The sequence below is a fragment of the Rhinoraja longicauda genome, chromosome 21, assembly GCF_053455715.1.
Source record: "Rhinoraja longicauda isolate Sanriku21f chromosome 21, sRhiLon1.1, whole genome shotgun sequence".
Lineage (NCBI taxonomy): Eukaryota > Metazoa > Chordata > Chondrichthyes > Rajiformes > Arhynchobatidae > Rhinoraja > Rhinoraja longicauda.
In genome coordinates this window covers 83,092-103,240 of record NC_135973.1, presented here as the reverse complement: position 1 = coordinate 103,240, position 20,149 = coordinate 83,092, and the positions used below count along the sequence as shown (strand labels likewise).

The 20,149-nt window shown below is 42.3% G+C and overlaps 1 protein-coding gene across 1 annotated transcript in view; it reads left to right on the top strand.

Annotated features, from left to right (window-relative positions):
- The window catches only part of smg1 (SMG1 nonsense mediated mRNA decay associated PI3K related kinase), a 126,185-nt gene that overhangs the window by 74,901 nt on the left and 31,135 nt on the right, over positions 1 to 20,149 (top strand). Inside the window, exons 38-50 of the mRNA XM_078417527.1 lie at positions 1,689 to 1,843; positions 3,126 to 3,348; positions 3,950 to 4,196; positions 7,213 to 7,442; positions 8,293 to 8,541; positions 9,446 to 9,584; positions 9,666 to 9,775; positions 9,899 to 10,117; positions 12,503 to 12,696; positions 15,863 to 16,035; positions 17,707 to 17,986; positions 19,262 to 19,534; positions 19,857 to 20,091. Coding sequence (XP_078273653.1) covers positions 1,689 to 1,843; positions 3,126 to 3,348; positions 3,950 to 4,196; positions 7,213 to 7,442; positions 8,293 to 8,541; positions 9,446 to 9,584; positions 9,666 to 9,775; positions 9,899 to 10,117; positions 12,503 to 12,696; positions 15,863 to 16,035; positions 17,707 to 17,986; positions 19,262 to 19,534; positions 19,857 to 20,091 — 2,727 coding nt within the window. The remainder of the gene's footprint in view (positions 1 to 1,688; positions 1,844 to 3,125; positions 3,349 to 3,949; positions 4,197 to 7,212; positions 7,443 to 8,292; positions 8,542 to 9,445; positions 9,585 to 9,665; positions 9,776 to 9,898; positions 10,118 to 12,502; positions 12,697 to 15,862; positions 16,036 to 17,706; positions 17,987 to 19,261; positions 19,535 to 19,856; positions 20,092 to 20,149) is intronic.

The window sequence follows — 20,149 nt, the reverse complement described above, 5'->3', positions numbered from 1 at the left end:
ATATAAGAGTATTTGACAATTTTAGGTGATCAATTTTGCAAACAGCATTTAGTATTTTTCTTCCCCATCTCTCTTTTCTGTGCCCCCACCCCATATTCCACCCCCTGGTGCGCACCCATTTCTCCCACTCCCCAATGTCAAAGTGAGGCAGCACTTTCCTCTGCTCTACTAGGAGCACAATACATAGTTCCCTAAAAGTGGCATTGCAGGCAGATAGGATGGTGACGAAGGGTTTTGGTACGTTGGCATTCATTAATCAGGGAACAGAGTTATGGCAAGTTTTTATAAGAAATTTTAATATCATCAGTAACCTGGAAAAAAATACACTTAAAAGCCCAGTTATTCCTATAAATCCAAAGGCTTTTACATCATTACCTTGCAATTGTCCAAGATTTAGTTCCGCAATTGGCCATAATAAAATAAGATAAGTAATCAAATCAGAAAGTGGCAGTTAACATTAGATTATTCAGTCAATGACTGCATTGAATACTATACATTATTTAGTAATAATTATTTAGTCCTTAGCCCCCTACTGTACTCCCTGTACACACATGACTGTGGGGCCAGGTTCAGCTCAAACTCCATCATCAAGTTTGCTGATGACACTGTGGTGGTGGGCCGGATCTCCAACAACGATGAGAAGGCCTACCGGGAGGAGGTGGCTGATCTGGCACTCTGGTGTCAGGACAATAGCCTCCTCTTGAATGTCACTAAAACGAAGGTGCTGATTGTGGACTTCAGAAGGGCTAAACATCCAAGGACGTACACGCCACTGGAGATAAATGGGTCTACTGTGGATAGGGTGAGCAGTTTTAAATACTTGGGAGTCCGCATCACAGAGGATCTGACGTGGGCAACGCACATTGCCGCACTGGTGAGTTAGGCAAAGCAGTACCTTTACCACCTTAGACAACTGAGGAAATTCAGAGTGTCTCTGAGGATCCTTCATTGCTTCTACACTGGGGCGGTAGAGAGCATCCTGTCCGGCAACATTACAGTCTGGTTTGGGAACAGCTCTGCCCAGGACAGGATGGCCCTGCAGAGAGTAGTGCGTTCGGCAGAACGCACCATGGGAACTACACTCGTCTCCCTGCAGGACCTATACATCAGGAGGTGCAGATCCAGAGCAAGCAAGATCATGAGGGACCCCTGCCACCCCAGCAACGGACTGTTCCAGATGCTACGGTCAGGCAAACGCCTCCGCTGTCACGCTGTGAAAACGGAGAGGATGAGACGGAGTTTCTTCCCACAGGCCATCAGGACTGTCAACTTTTATAACCCCAGAGACTAAATTGTTGTCTACACTATAGTAACTTATTAACTTTATTTATATGCTGTAACTGTAATTCTTTTTTGTGCACAATCCGCAGGCATTGCCACTTTCATTTCACTGCACATCGTGTATGTGTATGTGACAAATAAATTTGACTTGACTTGACATTAGTTATATTTAGTAAATGTTGAAGAATGTAGTTGATTATATTTTAGTCATTTTACAATTGTGCCAAACTGTCCTCTGTTGAAAAGGGGTGAGGGTGATTTGTAAGTCAATATGATTCCCCTAATGGTGGTTATTGAAATGTTTAATGTCAGCATTTTTTTACACACAGGTAGCGTTCAGCGACCCAGTTTGTGAATTGGTGCTCATTAATTTAAAACTATTTTAACTTTTAATCTCCTGGTGTTAGGTACAGATGTTAGTTGGTGAATTACGGAGAATCACTGTACTCTGGGACGAACTGTGGCTTGGAGTTCTTCAGCAACAGCACATGCATGTACTCAGACGCATTCAGCAATTGGAGGATGAGGTGAAGAGGGTTCAAAATAATAACACACTTCGCAAGTAAGTATTTGAAAGCTTGTTAATATTAGTAAATGTACAGGCAAATTTATTCAACTTCAATACTTGTAGTGGAACTAGCTATGTTGTAATTTGAATTGAAACAATTGTTGGTACTTCCTTCCAACAATTGGAAAAGATTGTTAATCCTTGTAGGTATATGGTCATGATGCAGTTTTATAGGACTTTGGTTAGGCCACATTTGGTATATTGCCTGCAGTTCTGGTCGCCCCATGACAGAAAGGATGTGGATACTTTGGGAAGGGTTCAGAGGAGGTTTACCAAAATGTTGCCAGGATTAGAAAACAGACAGAAAAATAGGTGCAGGAGTAGGCCATTCAGCCCTTTGAGCCAGCACCACAATTCAATATGATCATAGCTGATCATCTAAAATCAGTACCCCCTTCCTGCTTTTCCCCATATCCTTTGATTCCTTTAGCCCTAAAGGGGGTATTAACTACAGGGACAGGTTGGAAAGACATGGATTGTTTTCTCTGGAACGTTGGAGGCTGTGGGGAAGTATATAAAATTATGAGAGGTTTAGATAGAGTGGACAGTTGGCACCTTTTTTCCCAGGATGGAAATTTAAATACCAGAGACATAGCTTTAAGGTGAGAAGGGCAAGATTTAGAGGAGATGTGCAGGACAACTTTTTTTACCCTGAGGGTGGTGAGTGCCTGGAACCTGGACGTTGGCGGTTGAGACAAATATAGTGGCTTTTACAAAGCATTTTGTAAAGGCATATGGATAAGCATCAGCGTATATAGATTATGCACAGGCAGATAAGAGTTGGATAGTAGCTCGGCACAGACATAGTAGGCTAAACGGCCGGTTCTTGTGCTGCATTGTTCTAAGCTGTTAAAGGTAGTCAGCACGAAGAAATGTATAATATTTCTTCATGTGCTGCAAGTGCATAATCAAATTGGATGCTTAATAAATGAGCAACCCAGAAGTCTAAATCTATCCTCAATCTTTATACAGTTTCTCTTTCCCCTTAAAATTTGTTAACCAGGATGCAAATATGTTTTCATTCCAGATATAATATTTCTGTGCAGTGGGATTATTACATAGAACATTTTGTAAAGCCCTATGAAGCTATTTATGTCCAATGTAGACACAAGGAACTGTAGCTGCTGGTGTACAAAGAGATGCTGGTTTGGGTCAACTCTGTCTTTACAGACAATTCCTAATTTAAAATTCTCCAACTGTTATGTACTTTAAAGTTAGATGAAGTAAACTTTTATTTGTTTGCTGTGAGATATTTTGATCGTGTTTTCTGTGTTAGGGATGAGAAGATGGCCATTATGAGGGAGAAGCACACAGCTTTGATGAAGCCAGTAGTATTTGCCTTGGAGCATGTATGTAGCATTACTTCAGCTCCAGCAGAAACTCCTCATGAGAAATGGTTTCAGGACACCTATGGGGAACCAATTAATAATGCTTTGGAAAAATTGAAGACCCCATCCAATCCTGCTAATCCTGGCAGCAGCTGGTTACCATTTAAACAGGTAAGATACGTAGCATAATTGTTTACTCATGGAAGAGCATAATTGATTGGATGTGATGGTCATTAATCAGTTAAAGTTAGTACAGTGTTTATACGCATAGTGATGGAATCTGCTTTGAGCTTAGCTCAGTTTTCAGATGGCATGTGTTTTTCCAAATTTCCCAGACTATTTCCATCTGACATCAAACATAAAACAACGACCTGAAGACTGAGCTAATTGGTGTTGACATTGTGGTGTTGGGATTTTCTCTTTGTAATTGAGATGTAATTGGGTACACAGTCCAGAAATTAATCATAATGCTAGCTTGATTACACTATAAGTGCTTGATGGAAGTTAAAGTAATTATATTTAATAAAAATGTAAGAAGATGAGCACCAAGACACATAGACTGGAGAGCTTGATTATATGGCAGGGTACTGATTTTGGATGATCAGCCATGATCATATTGAATGGCAGTGCTGGCTTGAAGGGCCGGATGGCCCACTCCTGCACCTATTGTTTATGCTTCTACGATGTCACCATGCAATGCAAAGATCTGCTTTCAGTTTCCTTCAATGGTGAAGCAAATGGAATAATGTATTTCATTTTTAATACATTACAGATAATGCTGAATTTACAACAGAGAGCACAGAAACGTACCAGCTACTTGTTGCATCTAGAGGAAATAAGTCCACGAATGGCTGCAATGTCTAACACAGAAATCGCCCTGCCTGGTGAAATCTCAGCGAGAGATGCAGTCACAATTCAGAGTGTTGGCAATAGTATTACCATTCTTCCCACCAAAACAAAACCAAAGAAACTAATGTTCTTGGGCTCTGATGGGAAAAATTACCCATATCTGTTTAAAGGTAATGTGGGAATTGATGACTAAACATTCTCCTTTAATATTTAACTCTGATTTTTGATTTTTGAACTTTTAGTGCCCATTTTGTTTATCTGCCAGGTAGGATCTCAGGGGTGGGAGGAGCAGAGATTTAATTCTGTTATCTGCTCTGATTAACGTGTTGCAATGTGTACATAATTTACTGCCATTGGACCAATTGTCACAATTTTCTTGGGTTTTTTGCAAGTTTACATGGAAATGCAGCGTAGACTGAGAGTCAGTTAAAGAAATGCGGGTGAATGTTTTACTTTGCTCGTGTTGCTTATATCCTTCAATCAGCAGAATACTCTCATTGAAGTATCAATCAATTGATACCACTGCACTGTGCTGCTCTCTTCAATTACTTATTAATTACTTAAAATTATTACCATGCAAATTAGTCAAGACCAATTTAATTCACATTAAATGGTGTTGGGTAGACTGATGGGACTGAAGGCTGATAAATCCAAAGGGCCTGATGGTCTACATCCCAGGGTACTTAAGGAGGTGGCTCTAGAAATCGTGGACGCATTGGTGATCATTTTCCAATGTTCTATAGATTCAGGATCAGTTCCTGTGGATTGAAGGGTGGCTAATGTTATCCCACTTTTTAAGAAAGGAGGGAGAGAGAAAACGGGAAATTATAGATCAGTTAGTCTGACATCAGTGGTGGGGAAGATGCTGGAGTCAATTATAAAAGACGAAATTGCGGAGCATATGGATAGCAGTAACAGGATCGTTCCGAGTCAGCATGGATTTATGAAGGGGAAATCATGCTTGACTAATCTTCTGGGATTTTTTGAGGATGTAACTAGGAAAATTAACTGGGGAGAGCCGGTGGATGTAGTGTACCTTGACTTTCAGAAAGCCTTCGACAAGGTCCCACATAGGAGATTAGTGGGCAAAATTAGAGCACATGGTATTGGGGGTAGGGTACTGACATGGATAGAAAATTGGTTGGCAGACAGAAAGCAAAGAGTGGGGATAAATGGGTCCCTTTCAGAATGGCAGGCAGTGACTAGTGGGGGTACCGCAAGGCTCGGTGCTGGGATCGCAGCTATTTACAATATACATTAATGACTTGGATGAAGGGATTAAAAGTACCATTAGCAAATTTGCAGATGATACAAAGCTGGGTGGCAGTGTGAACTGTGAGGAAGATGCTATGAGGTTGCAGGGTCAAGTCAAGTCAATTTTATTTGTATAGCACATTTAAAAACAACCCACGTTGACCAAAGTGCTGTACATCTGATTAGGTACTAAGGAAAAAAATGAAACATACAGTAGCACACAAACATAACAGCACATACAAAACAGTTCACAGCGCCTCCTCAATGAGCCTCAAACGCTAGGGAGTAGAAATAGGTTTTGAGCCTGGACTTAAAGGAGTCGATGGAGGGGACAGTTCTGATGGGGAGAGGTGACTTGGACAGGTTGTGTGAGTGGGCGGATGCATGGCAGATGCAGTTTAATGTGGATAAGTGTGAGGTTATCCACTTTGGTGGTAAGAATAGGAAGGCAGATTATTATCAGAATGGTGTCGTTAGGAAAAGGGGACGTACAAGAGATCTGGGTGTCCTAGTGCATCAGTCACTGAAAGGAAGCATGCAGCTACAGCAGGCAGTGAAGAAAGCCAATGGAATGTTGGCCTTCATAACAAGAGGAGTTGAGTACAGGAGCAAAGAAGTCCTTCTGCAGTTGTACAGGGCCCTAGTGAGACCGCACCTGGAGTACTGTGTGCAGTTTTGGTCTCCAAATTTGAGGAAGGATATTCTTGCTATTGAGGGCGTGCAGCGTAGGTTTACTTGGTTAATTCCCTGAATGGTGGGACTGTCATGTGTTGAAAGACTGGAGCGACTAGGCTTGTATACACTGGAATTTAGAAGGATGAGAGGGGATCTTATCGAAACATATAAGATTATTAAGGGGTTGGACACATTAGAGGCAGGAAACATGGCCCCAATGTTGGGGGAGTCCAGAACCAGGGGCCACAGTTTAAGAATAAGGAGTATGAGTTAAGGAGTTTAAGAATAAGGTATGTAGGTTAATTGACGGGGTAAATGTAAAAATTGTCCCTAGTGTGTGTAGGATAGTGTTAATGTGCGGGGATCACTGGGCGGTGCGGACTTGGTGGGCCGAAAAGGCCTGTTTCCGCGCTGTATATATATGAAATATGACAAATATGAGTAGGCCATTTAGAACTGAAATGAGGAAAAAAAATTTCAGTCAGAGAGTTGTAAATCTGTGGAATTCTCTGCCTCAGAAGGCAGTGGAGGCCAATTCTCTGAATGCATTCAAGAGAGAGCTAGATAGAGCTCTTAAGGGTAGTGGAGTCAGGGGGTATGGGGAGAAGGCAGGAATGGGGTACTGATCAGCCATGATCACATTGAATGGTGGTGCTGGCTCGAAGGGCCGAATGGCCTACTCCTGCACCTATTGTCTAATTCGGAGGGAGAGCACACACCAGGAGAGTGTGATATTTTGTTCTGTTATTTCTGATTATGACTACATTTCAATTTGAAATAGTGCATAATAATCAATAGAAGTTGTTGAAACACACCCTGATTTTTCTTAGGAAAGTTCTTTTGAAGCTAATATTTAAATGAAGACTCAACCACAAGTTAGAGATGCTGTCAGTGTTTGGATGGGGGCATCGTGGGCTCAAAAACACTTCTGGTGACTGTGTGTCCCAGCACCTGCTGTTAATGGGGTTGTTGCAGACTTTGTTATCGAGAAAATCATCCAGGATTTGTCCTCAAACGACACATATTTTCAAATTCAGTTTTTGCAGTTAACATTTAGGTCTAGAATGGTTATATTTCTTGATCTAAATCCTTTAAAAGTTGCATGCAAATTAAATGTAATTTCATATTTTGTGTAGTTGCATCTCAAAGTAAAATTGACCACTGCTCAATGTGATTTATTTCAAAACAACCGATATTTTAAATTTGAACATTTGCAGACTTTTTAGATCTGAATGACCAAATCATTTGTGTTCACAGGGCTAGAAGACTTGCATCTGGATGAACGAATAATGCAGTTTTTGTCAATTGTAAATACAATGTTCATTAAAATTAATCACCAGGAGACTCCTCGTTTCCATGCCAGACATTATTCTGTGACGCCATTGGGTACAAGATCAGGACTTATTCAGTGGGTGGATGGAGCCACACCACTTTTTGGACTTTACAAGCGTTGGCAACAAAGAGAAGTTACTTTGCAGGCTCAGAAGGTAGAGGCGAATGTTTCCAATTTTCTGTTGTTGCAGTTAAGTAAGATTGAGGAAGTGGAAGCTCTGAACGTTGATGGCAATAACTCTTAACCCTTGGCTCCAGCTCGTCCGGACTGACTTCCTATTAGGGAGATGAGGATGGGAAGAAGTGGTTGGTACTGTGACCATGAAACCGGATCAGTGAAGCTGTTCTGGCTGAGTTGTGTAAGAGACCTGCTGGTTTCTGCTCCCCACAAGGAATTTTGAATTGAGCAGGTTTTTAATGCTCATAAGAAACTGCAGATGCTGGAATCTAGAATTAAAAAACAGTGCTGGAGGAACTCGGCAGGTGAAGCAGCATCTGTGGAGGGAATGGTCAGACAACATTTCGAGTCGGGACCCTTCACAACTTTCATTCCCTCCACAAATGCTCTCTGAGCCACAGTGTTCCTCCAGCACGGTTTTCAATGTTCAATCTGACGAGGCCACAGCACCCAATTTGCATTTGTAGCTGGATGGCTGATAATTCAAACGTCCCCTGTTGTTCAGTTGATCCTACAATGTGCTTCTGATTATGGATTGAGAATGGGTTTGGTAGCCCATTGTTGGTTTGTCTGCAGCTATTAATGTAATTGACTTTTGAATGTTAGCTCCGAATCTGTTTCTACTCCCAGACTTTTTCTTGGGAAGTCAGCAAAACGATATCTTGGAGCTGGAGTCGACAATTTAAAATATTAAACCCTCCCACACACCCTTGTTAATTGGCTGCATGGATTTGTATGCCATCAATAGCTATCTATATTTCCTGTGAAACTGTAAATGTAAGATTGTACTTATTCACTTTCTCAATGTATTTGTTTTTTCATCCCAGAATCAAGATTCGTACCAGACGACTCAAAATCCAGCTTTGGTCCCCCGACCCAGTGAGCTGTACTACAGTAAGATTGGCCCAGCTCTAAAATCAGTAGGTCTTAATCTTGATGTCTCACGACGCGATTGGCCTTTGAGTGTAATGAGTTCCGTCTTGGAAGAACTAATGGAGTCCACGCCACCAAATCTTCTTGCTAAAGAGTTGTGGTGCTCATGTACTACCCCTGATGAATGGTGGTGTGTTACACAGGTATGAATGATGTAACGTGATTACATGCAAAGCTATCAAAATATTCCACATTTAAAAATTGAACTGTTGCAATAAATGCAATAAATACTGTATTGTGTGTTTGGAAGCATAGTTGGGGAGATTTTTATTTATTCGGGACTTTTCAGACCTGGGGACATCCATAACAATTTATTCCTCGATAAAATCCCCGATCAAATATGGAGACTGATGTGCAAGGCTCTGACAACTGGATACTTTAGTCATTTGTACCAATGGCTGAGAAATAACTGCCCATGTCTTCACAATTTCAGACTACAGCCTTTTAATTATCTCAATCTATGAGTGATTTAAAAACCTATAGACCAATCCATTATTACATAATTCCTTAGAAAGCGGTCAAAAAGGGTGGTCAAAAAGGCTTTCGTTATATTGGCCTTCATTGGTCAGATTATTGAGTATAGAAGTTGGGAGGTCATGTTGCAGTTATATAAGACATTGGTGAGACCATGTTTAGAATATTATGTTCAGCTTTGATCATGTTATAGGAAAGATATTGTCAAGCTGGAAAAGGTGCAACATTTAAGAAGCATTTAGATAGGTACATGGATAGGGTAGGTTTAGAGGGATATGAGCCAAACGCAGGCAGGTGGGACTAGTGTAGAAGGGGCATGTAGGTCGGCGTGGACAAGTTGGACAGAAGGGCCTGTATCCATATTATATGACGTTATCACTGACACATTTCCATTAAAAACAGCTTCTTGAGAAATGTATTGGCCACATTTTCTAATCCATTGCCCTGTGCAAATTATTTTTCATAATGTTGCTGTGAGGCAACTTAAAATATTATACAAATGTTTTAAGGCAAGTTACTTGAATTCTTTTGTATTTTTATGTCTTTTAACAATAAGTGCTATTTTATTCCTAGTCGTATGCAAGGTCAACTGCGGTTATGTCCATGGTGGGCTACATAATTGGGCTTGGCGATAGACACTTGGATAATGTTCTTATAGACATGACAACCGGAGAAGTGGTCCACATTGACTACAATGTTTGTTTTGAGAAAGGTATTAACATTTACAATGTATATCATTTTAGTATCATCCTGTTGCATGATATTGAGAGAAAATGTTGGCAATTATCTTTAGGGAAAAGCTTGAGAGTTCCTGAGAAAGTTCCATTCAGAATGACTCAAAATATTGAGACTGCACTTGGTGTGACGGGAGTTGAAGGACTGTTCAGACTTTCTTGTGAACAGGTTAGTTTCATAATACATTGTTCTTGGATGTAACTAGTATATACACAATTACACCATTAATTCCAGTGTTACTAGACACTTTGCATTTTTGCTCAGCTGTTTTATTACTTTGTTCCCTTTTAGGTAGTCCAAATAATGAGACGTGGACGAGAGACTCTCTTGACCTTATTGGAAGCTTTTGTGTATGATCCGCTGGTGGATTGGACTGCAGGTGGTGAAATCGGATTTGCTGGTGCAGTGTACGGAGGAGGGGGACAACAAGCTGAAAGCAAACAGAGCAAGAGGGAGATGGAAAGAGACATTACCCGTAGTCTTTTCTCTTCCAGGGTTGCTGAAATTAAGGTACCTCGCTTTAAACATAATGAACAATTTTTAAATATATAAAATCAAATTCAAGGTGAAATCTGATTTGAATGAAAGCTGGAATTAGTAATTCATTAAATAAAATGCTTTGTGCTATTATGTGCTAAAGGAAATTAGGTATGTGACCAGTGAAACTTTGCAGAGATCTGTGCTGGGACCATTGTTGTTTATGATATATAAATGACTTGGATCTAAATATAGATTGATTAATATATTAGCAGACAACACAAATATTGCTGAAGTTGTGGACAGTGAGGAAAGCTGTCAAAGTAGACAACAAGATATAAATCGGCTACAGAAATGGCAGTTGTAGTTTTATCTGGGCATTTGCACTTTGGGAGGTCGAAATACATGGGGAAGGCAAGACCCTTGTAAGTATGGATGTGTTTGGGCCCACAGCTCCCCGAAAGAAGTAAGATAGTGGTTGAGACTGCACTTGGTGCACAAAGTGTAGTATGCTTGCATTCATTGATTGAGGTATTGAGTAAGACTCTGGAGGTCGTGTAAGACAGGAGTTTGGCCGCATTTGGAGTATCGTGTGCAGATCTGGTCGCCCCATTACAGCACGAATGAGGCAGCTTTGAAGGATGTGCAGAAGATGTTTACAACAATGCTGCCTGGATTAGGGGGTATTAGTTACAAGGAGAGGTTGGATACATGTATTGTTTTCTCTGGAACACAGAAGTTTGAGGGGAGACCTGATAGATGTTATAAAATTGAGAGGCATAGATAAAGTAGACAGTCAGAACCTCTTTTCTAGGGTGCAAATGTCAGACTAGAGGGCTTCTTGGTGTGAGTGGAAAAGTTGAAAGGTGATGTGCAGGGCATGTTTTCTTACATAGATGGTGATGGGTACCTGAAATGTACTGCCAGAGGCAGATATGATTGTGGGGCTTAAGAGATTTTTAATAGGAACTAGACCAAGTGGACCCATTGGGCCCAAACCTCTCCTGCATTGGTGCAACCTTCCTTACTACCGATTCGACATGCAAATTAACTTTTTGGGAGTCCTGCACCAGCACTCTCAAGTCCCTTTGCATCTCCGATTTCTGGATTCTGTCTCAACTTAGAAAATAATCTATGCTTTTATTCTTATTACCAAAATGCATAACTCCACACTTTGCTGTACTGAATTTCATCTGTCACTTCTCTGCCCACTCTCCTAACCTGTCCAAGTCCTTTTGCAGAGTCCTTGCTTCCTCTACACTGCCTGCCCCTTCACCTATTTTAGCACCATCTGCAAACTTGGCTAGAATGCCTTCAATCCCCTTATCCAAATTATTAATATACAAGGTGAAGAGAAGCGGCCCCAGCTCCGAACCATGCGGAACTCCACTAGTCTGGCAGCCAACCTGAAAAAGCTCCTTTTATTGCAACTCTTTGCCTTCTGCCATCGAGCCAACCCGCTATCCAGCTAGTATCTTCCCTTTAATGCCATGGGTTCTCATCTTCCCCAGCAGCAGACCGTATCAAAGGCCTTCTGAAAATCTAGGTAAACAGCCTTCCCTCTGTCTGTCCTGCTATTAATAAATTCCTCAAAGAACTCCAGCAGATTTGTCAGGCAAGATCTTCCCTTCACAAAACGATGCTGACCTTGGCTTATTTTATTGTGAACTTCTAAGTACTGTGTAACCTCATCCTTTATAATTGTCTCTAAAATCTTACCAACCACCAAAGGCAGGCTAAATTGGCCTATAGATTTTGCTACTGCTTTGCTCCTTTCTTGTAGAGCAGGGTGATATTTGCAATTTTCCAATCTTCAAGAACCGCTCCTAACTCTAGTGACGCTTGAAATATCACAACTAATGGCTCCACAATCTCTGAGGCCACCTCCTTCAGAACCCTGGGTTGCAGTCCATCCAGTCCAGGTGACTTATTCACCCTCGGATCTTTCAGTTTTCCTAGCACCTTCTCCATAGTGAATCGCCACTCCACTAACTTCCACCTAGGAAAGACTCTCTAGGATTGCAGGTGATCCTGCAATTAGCCTGAAATTATCTTACAAAATCAAAATATGGAAGATGTTGGAAATCTGAAAAATTGGAAAATATTTGTGTACTGTGGGCAACTTGATTGTATTCATGTACAGTCGTCTTTGACTGGATAGCACACAAACAAAAGCTTTTCACTGTACCTCTGTAAACGTGATTATAATAAATTAAACTAAAAATACTGCAATATTGAAACAAACACGCAAAATATTGGAAATCTCCAGTCACTTGTGCACTGCCTGTGCAAGAAAAAGGTTTAGGGTCATTAACCTTGTATATCATTACAATCAGCGTTATATGATGAAAGTTCTTTGGCATGAACTAGTTTTTTTTTAATACAAACTTCCCTTTCCTTCTTTACCTCACACCTAAGGTGACTTGGTTTAAAAACAGGGATGACATGCTGGCAGTTATTCCTAAACTTGATACAAGCTTGGAGGATTATCTGAATCTCCAGGAGCATTTGACCAAAGTAGAGAAGCTCCAGGGAAAACTGCTGCAGGAAATAGAATTTCTGGAAGGAGCTGACAATATCTCCGACCATCCGGCTCTTACCTTAGAACAAAGGTATGTATTTAATCATCTTGATTATTTGTTTCACACTGTTTCCTGGTAACTGCTGAGATTTACCTGACATTGACTGTAACATGTAGAAAATAAGGAACTCCAGATGCTAGTTTACAAAAAAGGACACAAAGTGCTGGAATAACTCAGCGGTTCAGGATCGTTTGGGCAGCTTGCAGCCCAGTGGTATGAACATTGACTTCTCCAACTTTAGATAGTTCCTCTGTCCCTCTCTTCCCCTCCCCTTCCCAGGTCTCCCTCTATCTTCCTGTCTCCACCTATATCCTTTCTTTGTCCCGCCTCCCTGACATCAGTCTGAAGAAGGGTCTCGACCCGAAACGTCACCCATTCCTTCTCTCCTGTGATGCTGCCTGACCCGCTGAGTTACTCCAGCACTCTGAAATGTCACCCATTCCTTCTCTCCTGAGATGCTGCCTGACCTGCTGAGTTACTCCAGCAGTCTGTGATACCAGCGGGTTAGGATAGGTGATATTTCGAGTTGGGACGCCCCCTTCAGACTGATTGTTGGGGAGGGGGTGGGGGTGGGGGGAAAAGAAAGTTCAGAGGAGGGGGAGAAGGAACAGGACAAAGCCTAGCAGATAACAGGGAAACACAGGTGAGGAGGGTTTTTAATTGGACAAAGGCCAGATATTAAAACAAAAGGTGTGAGACGGAAGAGTTGTTAATTGCCAGAGGAGCGAATGTAGGTGGAAGCAAAGGGAGAAATAGGTGTGAGCCCTGGTTAGAAGTTGCCTAAAATTGGCAAATTCATTGTTTATTACGTTGGGTTGTAAGTTAGCCAAGCGGAATATGGAGCGTTGTTTCTCCAGTTTGTGCTTGGCCTCACGCTGGCAATGGAGGAGGCCCAGGCCAGAAGTGTCAGTGTGGGAAGGGGAGTTAAGATGGTTCGCAAACGTGAGACCCAGCTCGTGATCGGCGAATCGGTTGCAGAGTCTACGCTTGATCTCGCCAACGTACTAGAGGCCACGTCAACAACACTGGATGCAGTAGGTGAGATTTGACGAGGTGCACGTGAACCTCTGTCTCACCTGGAAGGATTGTTGGGGTCCCTGGATGGGGGTGAGAGAGGAAGTATATGAACAAATGTTACATCTCCTGTATTTGCATAGGAAAGTAACTGGGGAGGAGTTGGCTTGGGTGGGAAGGTATGATTGAAACAAGGAGTTGCTGAGGGAGTGGTCTCTGGAAGATGGAAAAGGGTGCAGATGGGAAGATGTGATTAGTGGTGGCATCACGTTGGAGGGAACGGAAATATCAGAGAATGATGTGTTGGAAGTGGAAGCTGGTGGGGTGAAACGTGGGGACCCGGAGAACTCTGTCCTTGTTCCGTGGGGGGGGGGGAGCGAGAGCAGAACTACGGGGCACCAAGGAGGTGCTGGCGAGGGATCCATCTGTGATAGCAGAGGGGAAACCACATTTACTAAAGAGGACATCTCACGTTTCCTGGAATGGAAGGCCTCATCTTGGGATGCAGCAGAGACAGAGAAATTGAGAGTGGGAGATAACACTTTAGAGCAAGGGGGAGAGGTGGTATAGTCCAGTTAACTGTGGGAGACAGTAGGTTTGTAGATGTCGATACTCTACCCTATAATTGAGATCTAGAAAAGGGGTAGAGGTTTCAAAGATAGTCCAGGAGAATTTATAGCATAGAAGTTAGTAGTGAGTGGGTGAAGGAGGCAGCCCCATTGTAATGGAGAAAGTGTTGGAGGATAGTGCCATTGTACGGCTGAACCAAGGTCTGTTTAATGTAACCAACAAACTCAGGCAGAGCTGGGGCCCATGCACCCCTGGCTACACCTTTAACATGGAGAAAGTGAGAGAAATCAAAGTAGAGGTTTTGGGTAAGGACAAGTTCCGCCAGGCTAAGAAGAGTGCTCGTAGAGGGAAATTAATTGGGTCTCTGAGGAATAACTGGAGGGCCTGGAGACCTACCTGGTGGAGAATGGAGGTGTATAGGGACTGGAGACCTACCTGGTGGAAAATGGAGGTGTATAGGGACTGGTCGTCCATGGAAAAGATGAGTTGATGGGAGACTAGAAATTGAAAGTTATTGAAGAGTTGAAGGACATGTGAGGTGTCTCTGGGATAGGTGGGAAAGGACTGGGGGGGGGGGGGGGCTAGGATGGAATCAAGGTATGTGAAGATGAGCTCAGTGGACAAGAGTAGGCAGAGGCAATGGGCCTGCCAGGGCTGTCCTGTTTGTGGATTTTGGGGAGGAAAGAGAAACGGGCAGTGCATGGGAACTAAGATTGGAGGCTGTGAAGGGTAAATTTGCAGAGGCAATGAGATCAGAAATGGTCTCTGAGATGATGGCCTGATGTCAAGGGGTAGGTATAAGGAGGTGTCTGAGAGCTGATGTCGGGCCTCAGCAGGTGGAGTTCCGTCTGCCAGATTATAATGGCACCTTCCTTCTCGGCAGGTTTAATAACAATGTTGGGATTGCTGCTGAGTGAATGGAGGGCTGTGAGATTGGTGGAGTAAGGGGATTAGATAAGTCAAGATAGTTGATGTCGCACTGGCAGTTGGAAATAAAAAGGTCCAGAGAGAGTTGAAGGCCAGCCGGGGGAGTTGAAAAAGAAGGGATTGAAAAGGAAGAGAAGACAGAAGAAGGGGTCATCATCAGATGATGAGGACACCTGACCATAGAAAAGGGCTGAGAGGAGGAGGCAATGGAACGACTCTACATCATGGTGGGCCCTAAAGGTCTGGGCATAGGGGTACACAGGTAAGGCCTTTTTGGTCTACTGATCGTTCTGCATTCGAAAGAGGGAGAATGGTGAAAACATGAGAGTGAGGGCCAGGGTAAGAGGAGAGCAGAGAGGTTCTGGTGAGGTACTATATGTGTGAGGAGAACCAGAGGAAACTCGCGTGGCTGCAGAGAACTAGCAAACTCCAAACTGACAGCACCCGAGGTCATTCCTGTTAGTGGTGGGAAAAGATTGTAGGGTCCTGATACATTTTATTACCATCCTTCCACTGAACTGAAGCAAACTGCATAGTACATTGTGTTTATGCATTGTTTCTATTTTCCAACCTGATACAGGGAGAATAAATTAATGCAGTTTTATTAAAATGTCCCATAATATTTTAATGTCACAATATGATGCTGTTGGTAACTATCTTTAATACAACCTTATTTTCCATTCAGATATTCAGAACATACTCAGCTTCAGTCTCAACAACTGGCTGTGCAGGATGCTATTCAGGTGAAACTGAATGACTTTGAACAGTGGATTTCACAATATCAGGCTGCCTTTTCAAGTCTGGAAGCTACACAGCTTGCAAGTCTGCTTCAGGATATCAGTACACCTCTGGACTTGGGTAATGGCCTTTCACTGACAAACCTCCATTGAACTTACTTCACATGAAAAAATATTTAAAGTAAATTTGTGCTTTGCATAATAGAGAAAGATCATGAAGCTAGTTATATTTGAGTGAGCCTGATTATAACCCTGATTCACATCCACTGCCACTCAAGCAAATTACAGCATTACAAATCACAGTTTAAGAATAAGGGGTAGGCCATTTAGAACGGAGATGAGGAAGAACTTTTTCAGTCTGAGAGTGGTGAAGGTGTGGAATTCTCTGCCTCAGAAGGCAGTGGAGGCCAGTTCGTTGGATGCTTTCAAGAGAGAGCTGGATAGAGCTCTTAAGGATAGCGGAGTGAGGGGGTATGGGGAGAAGGCAGGAACGGGATACTGATTGAGAGTGATCAGCCATGATCGCATTGAATGGCGGTGCTGGCTCGAAGGGCTGAATGGCCTACTCCTGCACCTATTGTCTATTGTCTATTACTCTGCATGTCTAAGTCAATGGGTGATAGAGTGAAACTCCAGACTGTCAATCTGGCAAAGTACAGCATTTTCAGACCATTGGATGTTATTCCATTATACTTCTAATTTGTTTTGATATTACATGATAGTATAAATGTTCCTGTGATACCAGTAAGTTTAAAGGGAAGAGTGATAACCAGGGTCTCATTGAGCAGAAGGGTGCATGGAAATGTCACTTTGTGGGACAGAAGCCAAACCATCAGCTCTCTGAATAATTGGACAGTAGATTAGTGGAGTTTTACTGTGGCTCTGTGCGTTTCTGTTATTAATAACCTCGCAGGCTTTGTATATATACAAAAGCGTGTGGCCTGGGAAATGGAATCTAGTTTGTAACTGAATAACATTTATATATTTACATCGGCGAAACCAAGCGCAGGCTCGGCGATCGCTTCGCTGAACACCTGCGCTCGGTCCGCATTAACAAAACTGATCTCCCGGTGGCCGAGCACTTTAACTCCCCCTCCCATTCCCAGTCTGACCTTTCCGTCATGGGCCTCCTCCAGTGCCATAGTGAGGCCCACCGGAAACTGGAGGAACAGCACCTCGTATTTCGCCTGGGCAGTTTGCAGCCCGGTGGTATGAACGTCGACTTCTCCAACTTTAGATAGCTCCTCTGTCCCTCCCTTCCCCTCCTCCTTCCCAGATCTCCCTCTATCTTCCTGTCTCCACCTATATCCTTCCTTTGTCCCGCCCCCCTGACATCAGTCTGAAGAAGGGTCTCGACCCGAAACGTCACCCATTCCTTCTCTCCCGAGATGCTGCCCGACCTGCTGAGTTACTCCAGCATTTTGTGAATAAATCGATTTGTACCAGCATCTGCAGTTATTTTCTTATATAACATTTATATATAAATGTATAAACAGAACACAATATGAACAAAGGTACCTGATTCCAGTAATAAACTAAATTCCGTTTCCCAGGCCACATGCTTACATTGTTTTTCAATCATGTAATGTTGATCTAAAATAAATAGTAGACCGGTATAACTGGGTATAATTTCCTCATTATTATAATGCAAAATCTTACCATTGGTCTTGAGCAACTGAAGGTACATTTTAAGCTGCTTTACATATTGCTAAATTTAAAGTACATTTTTCTGCCTTGACCATTTAGCTGTGATCCCTCATTCCCCTTCATCCCCATCATATTTTTAATATAGGTGCTCCGAGCTACGTCCCAGCCACAACTTTCCTTCAGAATGCTGGTCAAACGCACCTAATCAGCCAGTGTGAGCAGCTGGAAGGAGAGGTTGGAGCATTGCTGCAACAACGGCGTACCATCTTGCGTGGCTGTCTGGAGCAGCTTCATAGCTACGCTGCTGTGGCTCTGCAGTACCCCAAAGCTGTTTTTCAAAAGCATAGAATGGAGCAGTGGAAAACATGGATGGAAGAACTGATTTGTGACATGACAGTGGAACACTGCCAGGACCTGTATCGAAAGTAAGTACAATGTGAACTGTGGTGTGAACTAAATAGAAATTAGATTCATAGACACAGTAATTCAGTGGGTCAGAGGGAGGTGAATCTGTGGAACAGAGGGCTGTGGAGGCCAAGTCAGTGGATATTTTTAAGACAGAGATAGACAAATTTTTGATTAGAACAGGTGTCAAGGGTTATGGGGAGAAGGCAGGAAAATGGGATTAGGAGGCAGAGATCAGCCATGTTTGAATGGCGGAGAAGACTCGTTGGGCCGAATGGCCTAATTCTAATCCAACTTGTGAACTTGGGTCAGCATCCTTGGAGAAACTGGATAAGTGATGTTTCAGTCTATCCACTTTCTCCAGGTATGCTGCCTAACCTACTGTGTTACTCCACCATTTCATGACTATCTTTGGTATAAAGCAGCATCTGCGGTTCCTTTTTATTAGAAATTGCATTGAGTTTACTAGTAAATAAACTCTTGTATTTACATGGAATAGGAGTGTGAATGGGCTGACCACAGTAAAGACAAGTTGTAGACTTCTGAACTTATGGATAAATAGATGGTTGTGGTCATTCTTGATAATCTTTGTTCGTTTATGCCAAAAGTATATTTAAGGGTATCAAATAAAGATCAGAGATGTTGTAATTGTTGTGGTTTAAAACTTATTTTCAAGATTCTTCAAGGAAGAAAGGCATGCAGTCTATTTAATAACTGGTTCTCTCAACCTCTCTGGATTTCAAAATCATATTTTTCATTTTTCCCATTTCTCCTATGGCAAAGCAAATCATTTTGCCCATGGAATCTATATTAGCCCCCGGCCATCCTAGATATCCAGCCCTCTCACCTTTCTCTCCATAAACCTACTCTCCCCATTTCCCTCCAATCCTCTCACCAGCCATCCACACCAAGGGGCAGTTTAAAAATTCCAACAAACCTAGAAACATAGAAAATAGGTACCTACCTGACAATCTTTATAATCGCCAAATACGTAGATCTTAACTGGCTTAAAACATTTGATCCACATACAAAATAGTTTTGTTAAAGGTTTATAAAAGTGGCTTTTAGAATTTTATGAAAGGACACTCTTGAAAGCACATCTTTGCGCAAGGTATAATGATAGTAACCAGTTCCCAATGGGAATGATTGACAAAATCTGTCAGAATATTTGCAGATTAACTTGACAGGTAGATGTACTGTAGCATAATTATATGCAATGAGCCTGAAAGCTGCTACCGTATGCTATTAAATTGCTGAGAATTTTTAATGCAAGCAACTTTCTCTTTCTTTTCTAGGTATGAGGTCCAATATGCTTCCCAGCAGCCCACAACAATCTGTCAGTTCATAACAGCAACTGAGATGACTCTTCAGCATTTTGCAGCAGATGTTAACAGTCGGTTAATCAGGCAGGTTGAGAGGTTGAAGCAGGAATCCGTAACGGTGCCTGTATGTGAAGAGCAGTTGAAGGAAATTGAGCGCTGCATAAAGGTTTTTCTCCATGAAAATGGTGATGAAGGGTCCTTAAGCCTGGCCAGTGTGATAATCTCTGCTCTTTGCACATTAACAAGGTATTGTTTGTTCTATGTGTAGCTACTTGCTGCAACAGGTAGTTAACATTTAATAATTATAAAGGTTTGAGCTTTCATAATTAGATTAATTCATCATCCAAACTTCCTGCTTTTGTCAAGTACTGCCTTTTTTCCCACAAATGTAAAATGGTCCAAGAAAAATGTAAAATATCTGTTAAGAACCTGAAGCTGACTAGAATATTAGACCTATACATAACTGTTGCACCTGCTGCATTGAGTGAAATGAGGGGTCTGAAACAGTCATGAATGGTGCACCGGTTACATTTCTAAAGCTGATGTACACCCAACCATTTTGTTTCAGGCGGAACCTTATGATGGAGGGAGCTGCATCAAGTGCGGGCGAGCAGTTGGTTGATTTGACTTCCAGAGATGGTGCTTGGTTTTTGGAAGAGCTCTGTAGTATGAGCGGCAATGTCACTTGTCTTGTACAACTTCTTGAACAGTGTCAACTGGTTCCACAAGATCTTGACATCCCAAACCCTGTTGAAGCATCAGAAGCAGTTCATTTGGCTAATGGAGTGTACACTTCCCTCCAGGTTAGTGTTGGAATGAATGCATTTCATAGAACATAGAACTGTGCAGTACACCTTTGGC